At 38.2% G+C, this 14,398-nt stretch overlaps 1 protein-coding gene across 3 annotated transcripts in view; it reads right to left on the bottom strand.

Moving 5' to 3' along the window:
- Nucleotides 1-14,398, bottom strand: part of LOC118411812 (5'-3' exoribonuclease 2-like) — a 47,697-nt gene that overhangs the window by 4,707 nt on the left and 28,592 nt on the right. For 2 of the 3 annotated variants that reach the window (XM_035814301.1, XM_035814310.1), the window contains 8 exons: nucleotides 10,676-10,748; nucleotides 9,828-9,911; nucleotides 8,564-8,661; nucleotides 7,143-7,219; nucleotides 6,586-6,642; nucleotides 5,958-6,026; nucleotides 5,239-5,403; nucleotides 4,246-4,469 (listed from right to left, as the gene is read on the bottom strand). In XM_035814301.1, coding sequence (XP_035670194.1) covers nucleotides 4,246-4,469; nucleotides 5,239-5,403; nucleotides 5,958-6,026; nucleotides 6,586-6,642; nucleotides 7,143-7,219; nucleotides 8,564-8,661; nucleotides 9,828-9,911; nucleotides 10,676-10,748 — 847 coding nt within the window. The remainder of the gene's footprint in view (nucleotides 1-4,245; nucleotides 4,470-5,238; nucleotides 5,404-5,957; nucleotides 6,027-6,585; nucleotides 6,643-7,142; nucleotides 7,220-8,563; nucleotides 8,662-9,827; nucleotides 9,912-10,675; nucleotides 10,749-14,398) is intronic. The other variant, XM_035814317.1, reaches the window with a different exon arrangement.

The following is a 14,398-nucleotide window of genomic DNA, read 5'->3' as shown; positions in this document are numbered from 1 at the left end:
AAGTAAATCAGTTACAGTGTGGACGATTGCCAACTCAGTATCAACTTTATAAGCGTTAATAAGCAAACTTGCAAAAACATTTTTAGACTTCAAAAAATGTCTTGCTGCTTGAAATTCTTTGTAACAAGAACGACAATATTCTTGCACAAGTGGCATTCAAGTATTTCATAACCTTTCTAGTCAGAATTCTATTTGGATAGTTCTCTACTTCTATTAAATTTTGGAAGGCTAGAATGTATTATATGAGTTAGTACAGTCACTCAATTATTCCACAAGAGAGACCAAATACTACAGTGTAAGTGGTCCTAATTTGAATTGCATGTACACTGTACAGGGACATATGCTCTAACGAAGTTACAGGCAATAATTGCACATCACATTGGCTGACAAACACGCAATCTGGAAAGAAGAACTTCAGCGTAACAACCTCCCAATCACGCACACATGCACAAAACATGGCGAGTCACCGGTAATTACGCATGCTCGCTCCCCAAGGCCACAGCAAGTAAATTTTATGGATGACATCAGCGCGTGCATTAATTTTTGCCTGATTTCAGAAAAAAAAAAGAATTTTTTTATCCTCTGGAGATGGTCAACATGACGAGAAAGTACCAAAATGGGCAAATTTGTTGTGTTGTAGGCTTTATGGTTGTACTTGTAGAAGTGACACAAGCCATGACTGTTGTTACAGATGTGAAACTAAAAATTTAGTTAGTTTAGATACAAAATGTAGTTGTTAAAGTAGCCCCAATAATAAAGCCACGAGTGTACATTTGTACAGTTGTAGTTGCCATGTTGGTAAGTGATACCAGTCTACCACACTAGTGTCACCTTTACTACACCATTTCACGTCTTGAATACAGAAATAAATGCCCTGTAGGCTGTGATACCATGTTTCATCGCTTCAATTCTTTTTTTTTTTACGTTTTGATATTGCGTATATTTGGAAAATTTAGCCATTTTGTTTTTTTCTACCCATCTTGTTTTTCTTGGTCCTATCTCACTATTTTTGCCGTCTGCAGAGGATGTCATCCTTAAACTTTACCTGCTGTGGCCTAAACAAGGTGCAGGCCCTTTCAATAATCTGCTGCCATTTACCCTGTGTGCTTTTGAAAGCACTTCCAGTCCCAATCAGAGACTCTAAGAGCACAATTTGCAACACTTAGCTCTTCTGATAAAAAGTAAGCTTTGTGCCGTGACCTTTCGTTTTGTGTTCATTATTAGCAAACCTGAGTGTAGAAAGTCGTTTTTTACGATGTATTTCATAAATGGTAGAAGACAATTTTTATGACACTTCTACATGATTGTGTAACTTCTATTATTTTTCTTAGAGCATAATTTGTAACACTTAGCTCTTCTGATAGTAAGTAAGCTTTGTGCCCTGACCTTTCATTTTATGATCATTATTTAGCAAACCTAAGTGTAGAAAGCCATTTTTGAAAATCTACTTTGTAAATGGTAGAAGAGGACAATTTTTATGACACTTCTACATATGTAAGTTCTAAGAGCATAATTTGAGCCTTGTGCTATGACCTTTCATTTTGTGTTCATCATTAACAAACCTGAGTGTAGAAAGTCGTTTTGTAAAATGTATTTCGTAAATGGCAGAAGAGGACAATTTTTATGACACTTCTACATGTCATTGACATGTAACCTCTAAGAGCATAATTTGTAACACTTAGCTCATCTGATAGAAAGTAAGCTTTTTGCTGTGACATTTCATTTTGTGCTCATCATTAGCTACCTATTAGTAAGTGTAGAAAGCCGTTTTTGAAGCTGTTATTCCTCTAAATGGTAGAAGACAATTTTATGATACTTTCATCTTTAATGCTACTTTGTGCTCTTTATGTGAAGTATCTAAAACATTTAGGAGAGAGATTGAAAGATATAAAATATAAAACAATATAAATAAATATATCAATAAAAAATATATAAAAGGCCCAAAAGTACAAGTCACAGTTCACCACTTGAGATTTAAGTGCTCAAAATATATCAAGTCCTTATACTCACACAATTCTTGAACCCGCTGGCATTAAAAATCGTCATAGTTGATATTTCATTTGGTTTCAAGTGTCTAGTGCTACAGAATCATAGAATTTCTGAGTGTCCTCTCTTCAGCTATAAGAGCACAAAATTACGCGGGAGAACATTTACAACTTATCCCTCTACTTGGTTTTGTTAGCCTATGAGCAGCACTTTGCAATGCAAGTAAGTGTGTGACAGCCATGTTGATTTGATTATGAGGATGACATCTGCATGCATCAATTTACATCCATTAAAAAGAACGTTTTTATCCAAGATATGTCGATGTAGGTTAGACATCAAGGTAATAAGATACGCCAAAAAGGAGTTACTCAAGCAACTGGATATGGTTTTGGAAACGGTCAGATGTTTCGGATAGAATCCACTATCGAAGGATCCAAAACCATATCCAGTTGCTTGATTAACTACTTTTTGGCATTTTTATCCATACTGTAAAATGTACAAAGCAGTTGCAAAATGAGCAAATAAATGCCGTAAATTGAAAAAAAGCATGGGAAAACTTATTAGATATTGTCATAGAAAGTCAAAGATAATTTTAATGTCGTTTTGTATGTTTACTTATCAGTCATTCGTTGCACCTTTCTGACCACTTAGATTTCATACAGAATGCAGATTTTCTTATGCCAGACTTTGAATTCTTGAATGCCGCTCGCATCAGTTTTAGGGTTCCCAAATAATGTCATCCAGGGCTGTAGCCAGCCTGAAATCATTTTCCGTCTTCCTCTATTTTGAATCCTATCGAGCGCCCAAGTCGCAACACTCCTTGGGGGTTCCAGTTCCAATTTTGAAACCTAGACCCTCTGAAGCACTATTTCCTGCATTTTGAGGTGTAAATTTTGCTGGTAGACTATGCCGTTCAACAGCAATCTTCTTTTGGTGAAAAATTACACATGGGAGACAGTTTTATTATATCTTAACAATTTTTTCTCAGCTGGAAAATTCCGTCAAAGGACAGAAAGACAGGTGCTGGCTACAACCCTGATGTCATCCATACAATTGGGCTATAGATATTTGCACTTATGCTAAATGGCACAATTAAGAGCCATCTGTGAACATCACCGTCATTCAGGCTGAGAAAACTGTACATGTAGATTGAACGTAATGATCATGTAATGGCCTCGTGTACTCTTGCCTGGTCCTTAATTGGGCAAGTGCTGGGGTTACCTAACACGAATGACGAACTCACAACGATGGTTCTTCATGATGTTGAGATGGTGAAGATTACCAAGCAGAGACAACTTATCACAAAATGAACTCTCTAAAGTAGCGACACTTTTCAAACCCTGATTTAGCAGTGTTTGGAGAGTTATGTGATGTATTTTTGGTAGTTACAGTTAGAAGAGGGCTCCAGATTTTAATCAAAAAGTGTCCTACTCTGTAGCATGTGAATTACGTGTACAAGTGCACTGGTGCAAATTTGGAGATGGGCAGTCAACATTATAAACTGAAATGCATTAGGACACTGGTATTTTCAATATCACATAATGTTATTACATGGTATGTAACAAAGGTAATAGGTAATACATTGCACAAGCACAAGTATATCAATAGAATGTCTGTTAGAAATTTCCCAGACTACTTCTTATCTTTGTTTTTGAAAATTTCCCCACCCTGATCGGAAATTTTACATTCATTGCCAACCTCACCTCACACATCCCTTGACCTCTGTGTGGGTCGTTGGGGCACCGTGACTTCATCCATTGCCAACAGTCAAACCAAAAAAGGCTAGGGTCCCTAGGTTTTCACTGTATAAGGGTCAGTAACAAGAGACAACACATTTTTTTCTAGGACTTACTAAAAAAACTAAGAAAATATTTTGGTATGGCCATACCTAATGTAATAGGACTGTGTCATGGACCCCTAACCAGTTTGTTTGACATTTCTTTTACTCAACCATTCCAGTTAAGTCTTGTTGCTTAGGTTTCGATGTCTATCAGACACTGTCCTCATCTACCCTGTGATGAACCAGGATGAGGGGGGATACAAACTTAGCCACGTTTGGGATTGTGTTCTTGCCACAAAAGCGCCGCCTACACCGGTTACATAAAACAGCAGCACTGCAGTCAGAAGCTCTGAGGAATATGTCTGATAGGCATCTAAACGTAAGCAATGTGAGACTTTACTGGTTGTCTAAGAAAACTCCAATATCCTACAAGTATGTTCTACCAACCTGATGTATTGAAAATCATATTATAGACTTACCGTTTCTGTAGCCACCAGAGCCTCCCCCTTGTCTGTTGTGTGGGGAGGGGGAGTTGTAGTCTCTCCCTCTGTTGTACGGGGAGGGGGAGTTGTAGCTGCCGCCCCTGTTATGAGGGGAGGGGGAGTTGTAGTTGCTGCCCCTGTTGTATGGCGGAGACTGGAAACTGGGAGAGCCCATCATTTGGGGAGGGCTCCCTAGCAACGACGCCCTGTTTACACCGTGCCTGTGGGTTAAAGGTCATTCAGAGTTGTCAGCGATAGAACCTCCAGAAAACAACCAAACCGAAAAGGTTTACTGAAGGGTAAAGCAGGGGTCTTTACTGTTTCATGCTGTAGACGAGACTACAGGAACATGCAGGGTATCATCAGGTTGATGGGTCAAGGGTCAAGCACATTGATCAGCAGAACACCTACACATCTAGGTATGAGAAAGGAATGGAAAGGAAAGTGAAGGGAAGTTAAAGGTTAAGGCTTTTATGCTACAATATGCACCAAACATGGTCATCCAAGATGTAATTAGAGTACAAAAAATATTCAACAGATTGAAATAACATTCAAAAGAAAGTGGAGACTTTGCAGTTGCGAGGAAACTGTGCCACTTTGAACTTCGAACGATTGTTGAAAGATTTTGAATCAACCCCCAACAAACTTGTTGCTGAGCACATTTCTCAACATGCTGTTATGAGGAAGAAAACAAAATATGTTTTCTATGCCTCCTTTTGTTTTAGTTCAATATGGCACTGGGAGAAAGACCTGACAAAATACTAGTAAATAAGCAAACAAACACAAAAAAAGCATCATGCATTAATTCTACTTTCTGAAGAGGAGAGAGAACTTTATCTGGAGCGAGCTGGCAACATGCAGTCATTCAGCAGTGTCACTGGAGGGGAAGAAATGAGGAGGGGTTTAATGGAACCACCAAGAGCTGCGGAGCGGAAACACACAAGCAGCAGCCCAACACCCTGGCAACAGTTGCCATGGCAACGTACTCACTGCAGCATGCGATGGCCCGAGTCGGACAGTCGGGCCCCGTGGCCGCTGTCGCGGGTAAAACCTAGCTGTGGACGATATCCCCCACCGCGGCCTCGGCCACGCCCGCGGTTAGCCTGTTGCTGGTGTCGCTCGAAGTCGCCCGGTTTCAAGACGCGGTCTGGCATCCTATAGGAGGTTAGGTGTGATTTCTACATTTCATCATGTGCAAATTTATCCCTTAAAAAGTTTATTACAGTGATGATTTGCAGTTAAGAAATTAACTAGCTTCACATTTATATGAAATTTTAATTTGATTTAAAATTAAAACTAGCTTTGATTGATTGAATCAGTCGAATGGTGACTTTTTTAATCATTTAAAAATCTTATACCTGTCCAACACATGTAAATTATCTGAAAAGTCAATGATTTGAGAAAGAAAACAAGAAATCCCCAAGCAATCTCTGATGGTGTTTCTATGAGTATTAATTACAAGAATCCTTTGGAGTAGAAAACTCGTTGTGGAAGAAAATAGGGCTGATTTTTTAATTAGAATTAAACATTCTTTGCTTCTGCAAAACATTTTGCAACTCTCAAAAAGTTCAAAGTTAACAATATCATGATTTTTCAACATACAATGACAGTTTGGTTTTGATTTAAATTCTGTTGGGATATTATTTCCTTGATTTCCACCTTATTTCAACATAACTTTGAATGAAAGAAAATAATATAAACAAACTTACTTGGCATTGGGAAGTACTTTAGCTGGGAAGATGTGATCTTCTGCGTATGACGGGTCCTTGTACAGAACACTGGAGGGGGGAGGGTAAAATGTTAGTTTTAACCCATGTCAAACTTCACAATCAAAACTGTATGCATGTCATTTAGTCAGTACCAAGGATGAAATTTGTGCAGATCGTTAAAAAAATCAGAGCTCGAAATACCACCTGGATATGCAGGTTAGTGCAGGTATAATAATTATTGGAGATGTGCATTTATTTGAGGTGTATACCTTCAACTAACCTGCACTGTTCCATGTACTGAGTTTTATACATAAATGTTCTACAATGTAGGTAAGGTGTCTATGGATTGTTATTAGCTGCATTGACTGTTACCACCTATAGAGTATAAAAGAAAAAGTAGCAACGGTTCCTGAACAGTTTTAGTATGATCTATACTTCCTAAATTCAGAGTGGTGCAGGTATGCAGAAAGAAGTACTTCGAGCTCTGAAAATATTAAAATTTTCAGATTGTTGACAATTGTCTTATATTTTCATTTAACAAAATGATAGCAGTACATTGTAATAAATCAACACCCTTTTACAAATCTTTAATATTCATTGAATTTCACATATTCTTAATTTAACTCACCCGAGAGTTTGATTGTTGAATACATCTCGGAGGTTCGGAAGAGGTGACTTGACGGTGCTGTTCAACAACAGAAGACACTACATCAGACTGTTAAATGTGCTTAGTAATAATTATGCCAACAAGGACACTAAAATAACAACAGTTACAAGCAACCATAAAGAATATAATACTTATAATAAACTCATTTCAGGGTTCGAGCTAGTGGATTTTTTCAGCGTAACAGGCCACTACGCTACAATTTGTGACCACCATGCTAAAATGAGGACCAACTGGTCTAATTTTCAACATTTACTTAATGTTAAACAACATCAATCAAATATGAAGCATGATGATATGCAACTCCAAACTTACAAAAAATCCTTCAAATTACACGTCATGTTAACAGAGTTAAGTCACCTCACGAGTACCCTTACAATGCCAACTTTTTACTCTACTTTAAAATCTCACTGCATAAGGGCTAAGATCCCCCTTCACACCAGCCCCCAGATTTATCGCTTTGCCGTTACCATTATGCTAAAATAAAATGCTGGCTAGAACCCTGCATTTGTCATACTTACTTGTTTGGCATGATAGCCAGGTTGTCGGGTTTGATGACACCTCTCATGCCCTGGGTAAGGTTAGAGTTCAGCTCAGCCTGGGGAGGGGGGCAACGGAAATGTCATTGTGTCTCTAAACATCAAGTAAGACTCATTGACATATTTTAGGCCATGTTGACTCGATTAGAATTGGATGACCAACCACGCAAGCATCAATTTTCGTCTGTTTGAAAAGAAGTTTTTCACCAGACTGAAAATCATACAGTACAAATGAAAGCAGCGGCAACAATGCCCGAAGTTGCATACAAGATGTTGGAAATAGGATAAATGTCAAAGAATGCCAATTCAAAAGTCAAAGAAGAAAATGAAGAGTGTATTGTTTGGTATACCATACTACATATATGTGGTATGTCATTTGTTCAGCCTTCCTGACCATTTAGAGTTCACGATCAATGCATTGTTCTTTTGCAAAACTTTTTGTTTCTTAACACCCTTGCATCAGCTGAGGTGTTACCATACAAAATGTAGAATGCTACTGTAACACTGCATCCACATAATCAAATAAACATGACCTGCACACGCAATACACATATACACACAAGCATACAGTACATGTACACACATACACACACACACACACACACACACACACACATACATGTACACATACACAAATATAATATGTATACACAAGCGCAACCACACACACACACACATACATGCAACTTACACACATACATGCAATTATACATACAAATATACAAACACACAAATGCAAAACACATGCGACACACACAAACATACCCACATACATGTACAATGCCATGTACACGTAATACACAATTCATGTACACGTCAAGTACACACAAACACACACAATACACACACATGCAACAAATACAAACACATGCAATACATACACACACACACACACACACACACACAATACACACACATGCAACAAATACAAACACATGCAATACATGCACACACACACACAATACACATGCATGCAACAAATACAAAGTAACACATTCAATACCAGGGCTCGAAATACCACCTGCATATGCAGGTTAATGCCTACCAGGTAAAATAGGAGCTGTGCAGGTATTTCTGGTGTCTACCTGCACCAAACCTGCACTGATCCATGTAATCCTATGATCCTATAATGTAGGTGTATATGGATTGTCATTAGCTGCATTGACTGTTAAGTGAAAAATCTATAATTATTAGTGAAAAAAAATAGCAATGATTCCTGAACAATTTTAGTATCATCCATACTTCCTAAATTCAGGCTGGTGCAGGTACAATTTGTCTGGTGCAGGTACTTTTCCATGTTACCTGCACCAGTGCAGGTATGCAGAAAAAAGTATTTCAAGCCCTGGCCTGAATACACACCACACACACACACATACCCCACCGATACAGAGGACCAGTCTCACCTCCTGTAAGCTGTCTTGGTACAGTCCCTGGAAGAAACTGAAGGCAGGATGTCCGTCCCTCAGGTACAAGCGGTCTGCACCCAGGCTATTTCTGTAGACTGATGTTACAGAGCTGGTTATCTATCTGGTAAATATTCCACATACAATATGATAAAGATAAAAAATTATAACAATGTAATCACCTATATTGTATTTAATTTGTACACTTTTGTATTGTAGTCATCTCTGTTGCTTAGGTTCTTTTTGCCTAGACAAGTGTCAAAGTCTGTATAGACTGAATGACAGAGAGAGAGAGAGAGAATCACCTAAATGCATGACATTCCCATTAAGGCAAATCACTATTGCCAAATATAAATCATGGTTAAATCATTCTAATATTATTTTGTAATTTTAATCTGCAAGTGCAAGATGGTTTCATGACACAAAATGAACTACTACACCAATGCTACAAACAGATTTGATTATATATTCAGATGTAACAACTCCCACCATGCTAAAATAGGTAAATATATAAAAGACTGCTTTGTCATAAGAAAAAATGCCGAAACTCATAATTAGCCCCACTCGATTGTAATACAATATCAATGATTTAGGCCAGCTCTTATTGTTCTAGAAATTAGGATGTCAGATTTCATTCTATCTTCATAATCTGCATTATGTATTATGTTTAATACTTGTTTTAGTAATTAGGATGATAAGTTTGTGTCCTCTTTTTTTTTTTGCCATACATTGTACCGTGTACGGCCGTTGCGCAATAAATTTCTTCCTATCCTGTGTATCATTGCCTCCAAGTGCAATGGCTTTGTTCATGGTGTGTCTTTTTGTTTGTGTTGGCGTGTGTTCATGGTTATTTGAATACACTGTAAGTACTGTGGTATGAAGTGGTGTGGGAAGATGGTGTCAGGTCAGACTTGCAGGAGTGTCAGACATGACAGGTCGTGGGGTCAATGGAAGAGGCCACTACATGTAATTCACGAGGGGTTTTCTTTTTGGTCTGTGCTTTCCCATCTATATACTAGTCAGTTTACCATACAATGACAGAAAGAGATCAATGGACACATGTAATGTTAATCAAAACCTTTTTTTGCAAGATTAATGAACTAAAATGAAACAAGACATACAGATGTGAGAACTTTGAACTGTTGTTCACATTGAATAAACTAAGGGTACTTCTCACTACAGTAGCTCAAAATCTATCAAAAGAGAAGCTGTTAATTCGAGACATTTCAAGGATTTGCTCTCGAGGTCAGTAACCCCTACTCACGTTCATTCGCTGTTAGATCTCCCCGTACGGCATCTATAGCCTTGAGAAGTCGCACCTCGTCCACGAACGGTAATAACGCAACACCTGTGTTTGATACAAGAGTTTAAGATCAATGGGTATGAAGATAACAATACAATATAGTCAAACCAGTCCTGTACAACTGTCCAGTTGTACATTATTTAGTATTGGACCACCAGGCCATTGATACACAATGTACATCACGTAAATTCAGGGCAATGACCCTAATTGACGCAGCCGCAGAAGGCCCAAAATGAGTCCATACAGTATTTTAGCATACTTGTAGCAGGAAAATATAAGAGAAATTTCATATTGGTGAGACAGTGTAGGGTGCAGACGTTCAGATTAGGCAAAAAAACAAGGTTTTGGTCCATTTTTTAGGCCTGTGCTGACCCCTAATTTGAAGTGGTCAGTCCCTAAAATGACGTCATGAAAATCCAAGATGGCGGTATCTTTGAAGGCTACAATGACTTCCACTGGTCACAATTTTTCAAAACCAGACTTTTGGACACTTGAGATAGCGGGCTCTATGTGGGGTGAGTTCTTATGACCTGGAATGTTCACGGATGAGATTATGACACCCTGAACTTGACTACTTTTACATTATCGCCAATACAGATTTCCATAAGTGATCACTGGCCTTCAACCTGTAGTGACGTCATAGTAAACATGGCAGCCAATTCATGACCTGGTACCGCAAAAAGTGTTCTTTTAAGAAGCACAAAAGCATTTACAATATGAAAACAAGCATTTGTACATGATTGTACCTTGCGGCAGGAATCGACAATTGGAAGTATGAACTGTAAACAACACTAATATGTACTCCTTACCTTGCCATGTGTACTTCTTCCCATTGAGATCTATTCTGAAGTCGTCAGGATACAAGTCAATGATAGGTGAATCCTAAAAGACAAATTAAAATTGAAATCAGGGCTTGAAATACTTTTTTCTGCATACCTGCACTGGTGCAGGTAACATTGAAAATTACCTGCACCGGACAACTTTCACCTGCACCACTCTGAATTTAGGAAGTATGGATCATACTAAAATTGTTTAAGAATCATTGCTATTTTATCTTTAGAGTCCATTCCAAGACACCATGAGGGTTTTTAGGCGATATTTATAATTAGTCTGAATTATTTTGAATAAAAGAATATCTGAGCCACATTAATCAAATTATTTTTTAAAAATTGACTGAGAAAGTACTCATATATTTGAATTCCTTTGAATATTTTAGAAACATTTTGAAAGTAACTGTACAAAAATATCTTTATTTAGAATAATTGTGAACCCTCTGTGTGATTATTTGATGTTTACAAATATTTACAAAAAATGGTAAACCTCGCCAAATGGTTAAATTAGTTTATTGCCCCCATAAAAGTAAGCCCCATTGTTGTATCTGTATGTTTTTAGATTTCACTGCTGGGCACTGGTGGATCCTTTGTGGTGGGCCATTGTTGCATGGCACCCAACCATACTTTGCAAGGATGTGTGAATTGCTATCTTCCCAGCCCACTGAACCATTTACAAAAAATGGTAGAAAATGGTAAATAATGGTAGGATGCTGTTATCATTATTTAGAAACCATTAGAAGTATCCAATTCCACACGATGAATATTTCCAAAGTTTTACAGGACCAGGGAAATATTTATAAAGTTGAAACAGTGTTACAAATATTTCTGAAGTATCAAATGTCCTAGACATATAATTACAAAACTTTAAAATCAATTCTAAACAATGGCCACAAACATCCGCATGGTGTCTTGGAATGGACTCTATAGGCAGTAACAGTCAATGTAGCTAATAACAATCTATATATACCTACATCGTAGGACATTTATGTATAAAACCCGGGACATGGACCAGTGCAGGTTAGGTGCAGGTAGACACCAGAAATACCTGCACAGCTCCAATTTTACCTGCACTAACCTGCATATGCAGGTCGTATTTCGAGCCCTGGAAATGAATGTGCAAGCAGTGTTTCAAAATAAGGACACAAGACTAGTACAAGTCAAGAGGTTAACACTGCATTTTGTATCATGATGTAGTCAGTAGTCAAAGAATTTTTCATATTTCATACATTTGTATCTGGCAAACTGCATCATGGCATAACACACCAGGTTTGTATTGAACAGTACAAGCTGCATATCCAGACAGATTTATCTTATCCATTCACACCAGGAACGACCCCTACTCTTTCCAACAATTGTGGCGGGTTCTTTTACGTGCACAAGGTGTGTCTCTCCTCAAACATGGGACTTCCATTTCACGTCCTATCAAAGGGACAGCTCTAACTGAAGATAGGTACAATGTACTCAATTCCATCTGAGTGAAGTGAGGAAAAGAAAGTGAAAAAATTAAAGTGCCTTTCCCCAGGGCACAACTTTGGTGGCATGTCAGAGGATCAAATCCAGGATGCCAAACATCCTAACCATGACACAAACACAATGAATCTCAGGAGTGGTTACAAAGAATCATCGTCAATTAAGGGATGTTGAATCTAAAAGTATCCACTGTGACATACAAGCATGTTCTCTCTTATTGATTGCATTGCTGTACTATCACTTAGAATCAAAATTTCTTTCTGCCTGCATTCAAGTCTGGATTACAGGCAAAAAGTTTGAAATTTTCAGAACTGAGCTGCACAACATTGTACCTGACAGTTGTTATTTTAGGACACACACGTACACGTTGTAATACCATTGGGTGCTACCTGTTTTCTGACAGTACGTCTCCATTAGACTGAAGAAAGCCTGAGCGGGTGCTGTGATGTTTGTGACCATTATAACTTGACATGTTGAACAATGACCAGATCCCATTAGCCCAGCATCAAAGTGCTCCTTTTCCGTTCCGCGGATGGCGAAAATGGAGGATTTGAAAGCCGCAATTATCCCGCCTTCCTCACACAAACCGTGACCCTTTGACTCGGCGACGTACCCTTTTGAATTTTAACGTAACGGTCGATATGAGTTGCCTTAATGTGTGTCATTAGAGTTAAGCTGGTCGTCATATTTTCATGAATACGTGAAAAGCTTTTGAGAAGGATCTTGTAGCTTGTCCATTTCATCCCGTTAGCAAATATACCTGTAGATTTTGCAATGGTTAAGTGTACATTCGATAATTTTTGGTCAAAAGTAGTTATAATGTACTCAGCAACTGGATATGATTTGGGAAACAGCCATACAAATGTATTCCATCTTACGCTTTATAAGTCAATTCAATTCAATTCATTCAAATATGTGTACAAAAGTAAGCAACTTGAAAATTTGCAATAAAGGTCTAGACGTCCAAAAAACAGGTACAAGACTTCGGTTGCTAAAATTTGAAGCAGTTGCAACTAAGGGCTGGGTACGGGTACAGCGTGCCGGTACAAAACCAGTTTTTCTTATTGGACAGGTCCGAAAAAAAACGGACTGGAAAATATTAGGTGGACCTGATGTTGGACCTATTGGAAAATTAACAGATTATTTGATCAGGCATTCACACGTTTACACGCTTGCAGGTGGAAGAAAACAACAAGAGTAAAAATATAGACCTTTATAATCATTTCTCCCAAATTTTACAGTCAAATGTACAGGTGCAGTTAGCGTTGTAGGATTTTAAAACAACAGTGTGAGTCTAATACTCCACCAAACAAGATTTCTTGATAGTGAAATGGACCATAATGGTATGAGTCATACTGAATCAGGTCCAGGTTCAGGTTCGGACCTGGACATGATCCTCTGGACCAGACCTAGACCTGAATTTTCTGTACCGGTACCCAGCCCTAGTTGCAACTGAAATGACATGATTGTTCCTTGAAAATGAGAATGTTTCCCAATGGGTAGAAACAAATCAGTAACCCTTGGTACTTTAAGAGTGCTCAGTGAGAACAAGTTTGGTATCATGAAGTACCCTTATCCTTGGAGTGACAATAGTTGAACTTGGACTAGGTTGCAATACAATTTTGTGGTTACCGTTAGGGTAGAAGGTTTGACAGAGCGATCACAACTAACATGTGTACCTGTTGTGATAAATTGCTACACAATAGTGGTACAACAATTATGAGTGTAACTAACTGTAAGTGATAGTTCTACCTTACAGGGATAAACAAGTCCATTAGCCCGATTGTCCCGGAAAGTAAAAGTGCTGTTCGGGCAAGCAGAAGTGCTTCCCCACTTGCCCGACGGGCAAGTAAGAATTTCCAGATGTGACCCGTTCAAATTACCACTGAGTGTGACAGCACATGGGGCTGAATGCCTGCCTATATTGACCATGTCATTTTTAAGCCAGTAGAGACATTGATTTTGTTGTTGTTGCTGTCCTCGTTTAACGTCTATTATTTCGCTAGACGTGGTCTCTTCACAAAACTGAAAATTTATGAAAGTGAAAACACATAGAAAAATATAATTTAAATTTCGGGCAAGTGAAAATTTGGTTCGGGCAAGTAAATTTTTAATGTACTTGCCCGATAGGACAAGTGAATTTTTGAAAACTTGTCTAACCCTGCCTTAGTAAGGTAAAAGGTTCATAAAGTTAGTCCCATAGCCTTTTGGAGACCATCGTGGGTTGTT

This window comes from Branchiostoma floridae, chromosome 1 (assembly GCF_000003815.2).
Source record: "Branchiostoma floridae strain S238N-H82 chromosome 1, Bfl_VNyyK, whole genome shotgun sequence".
Classification (NCBI taxonomy): Eukaryota; Metazoa; Chordata; class Leptocardii; order Amphioxiformes; family Branchiostomatidae; genus Branchiostoma; species Branchiostoma floridae.
Note: the sequence above shows the minus strand (reverse complement) of the source record. Positions and strands in the feature narration are given on the sequence as shown.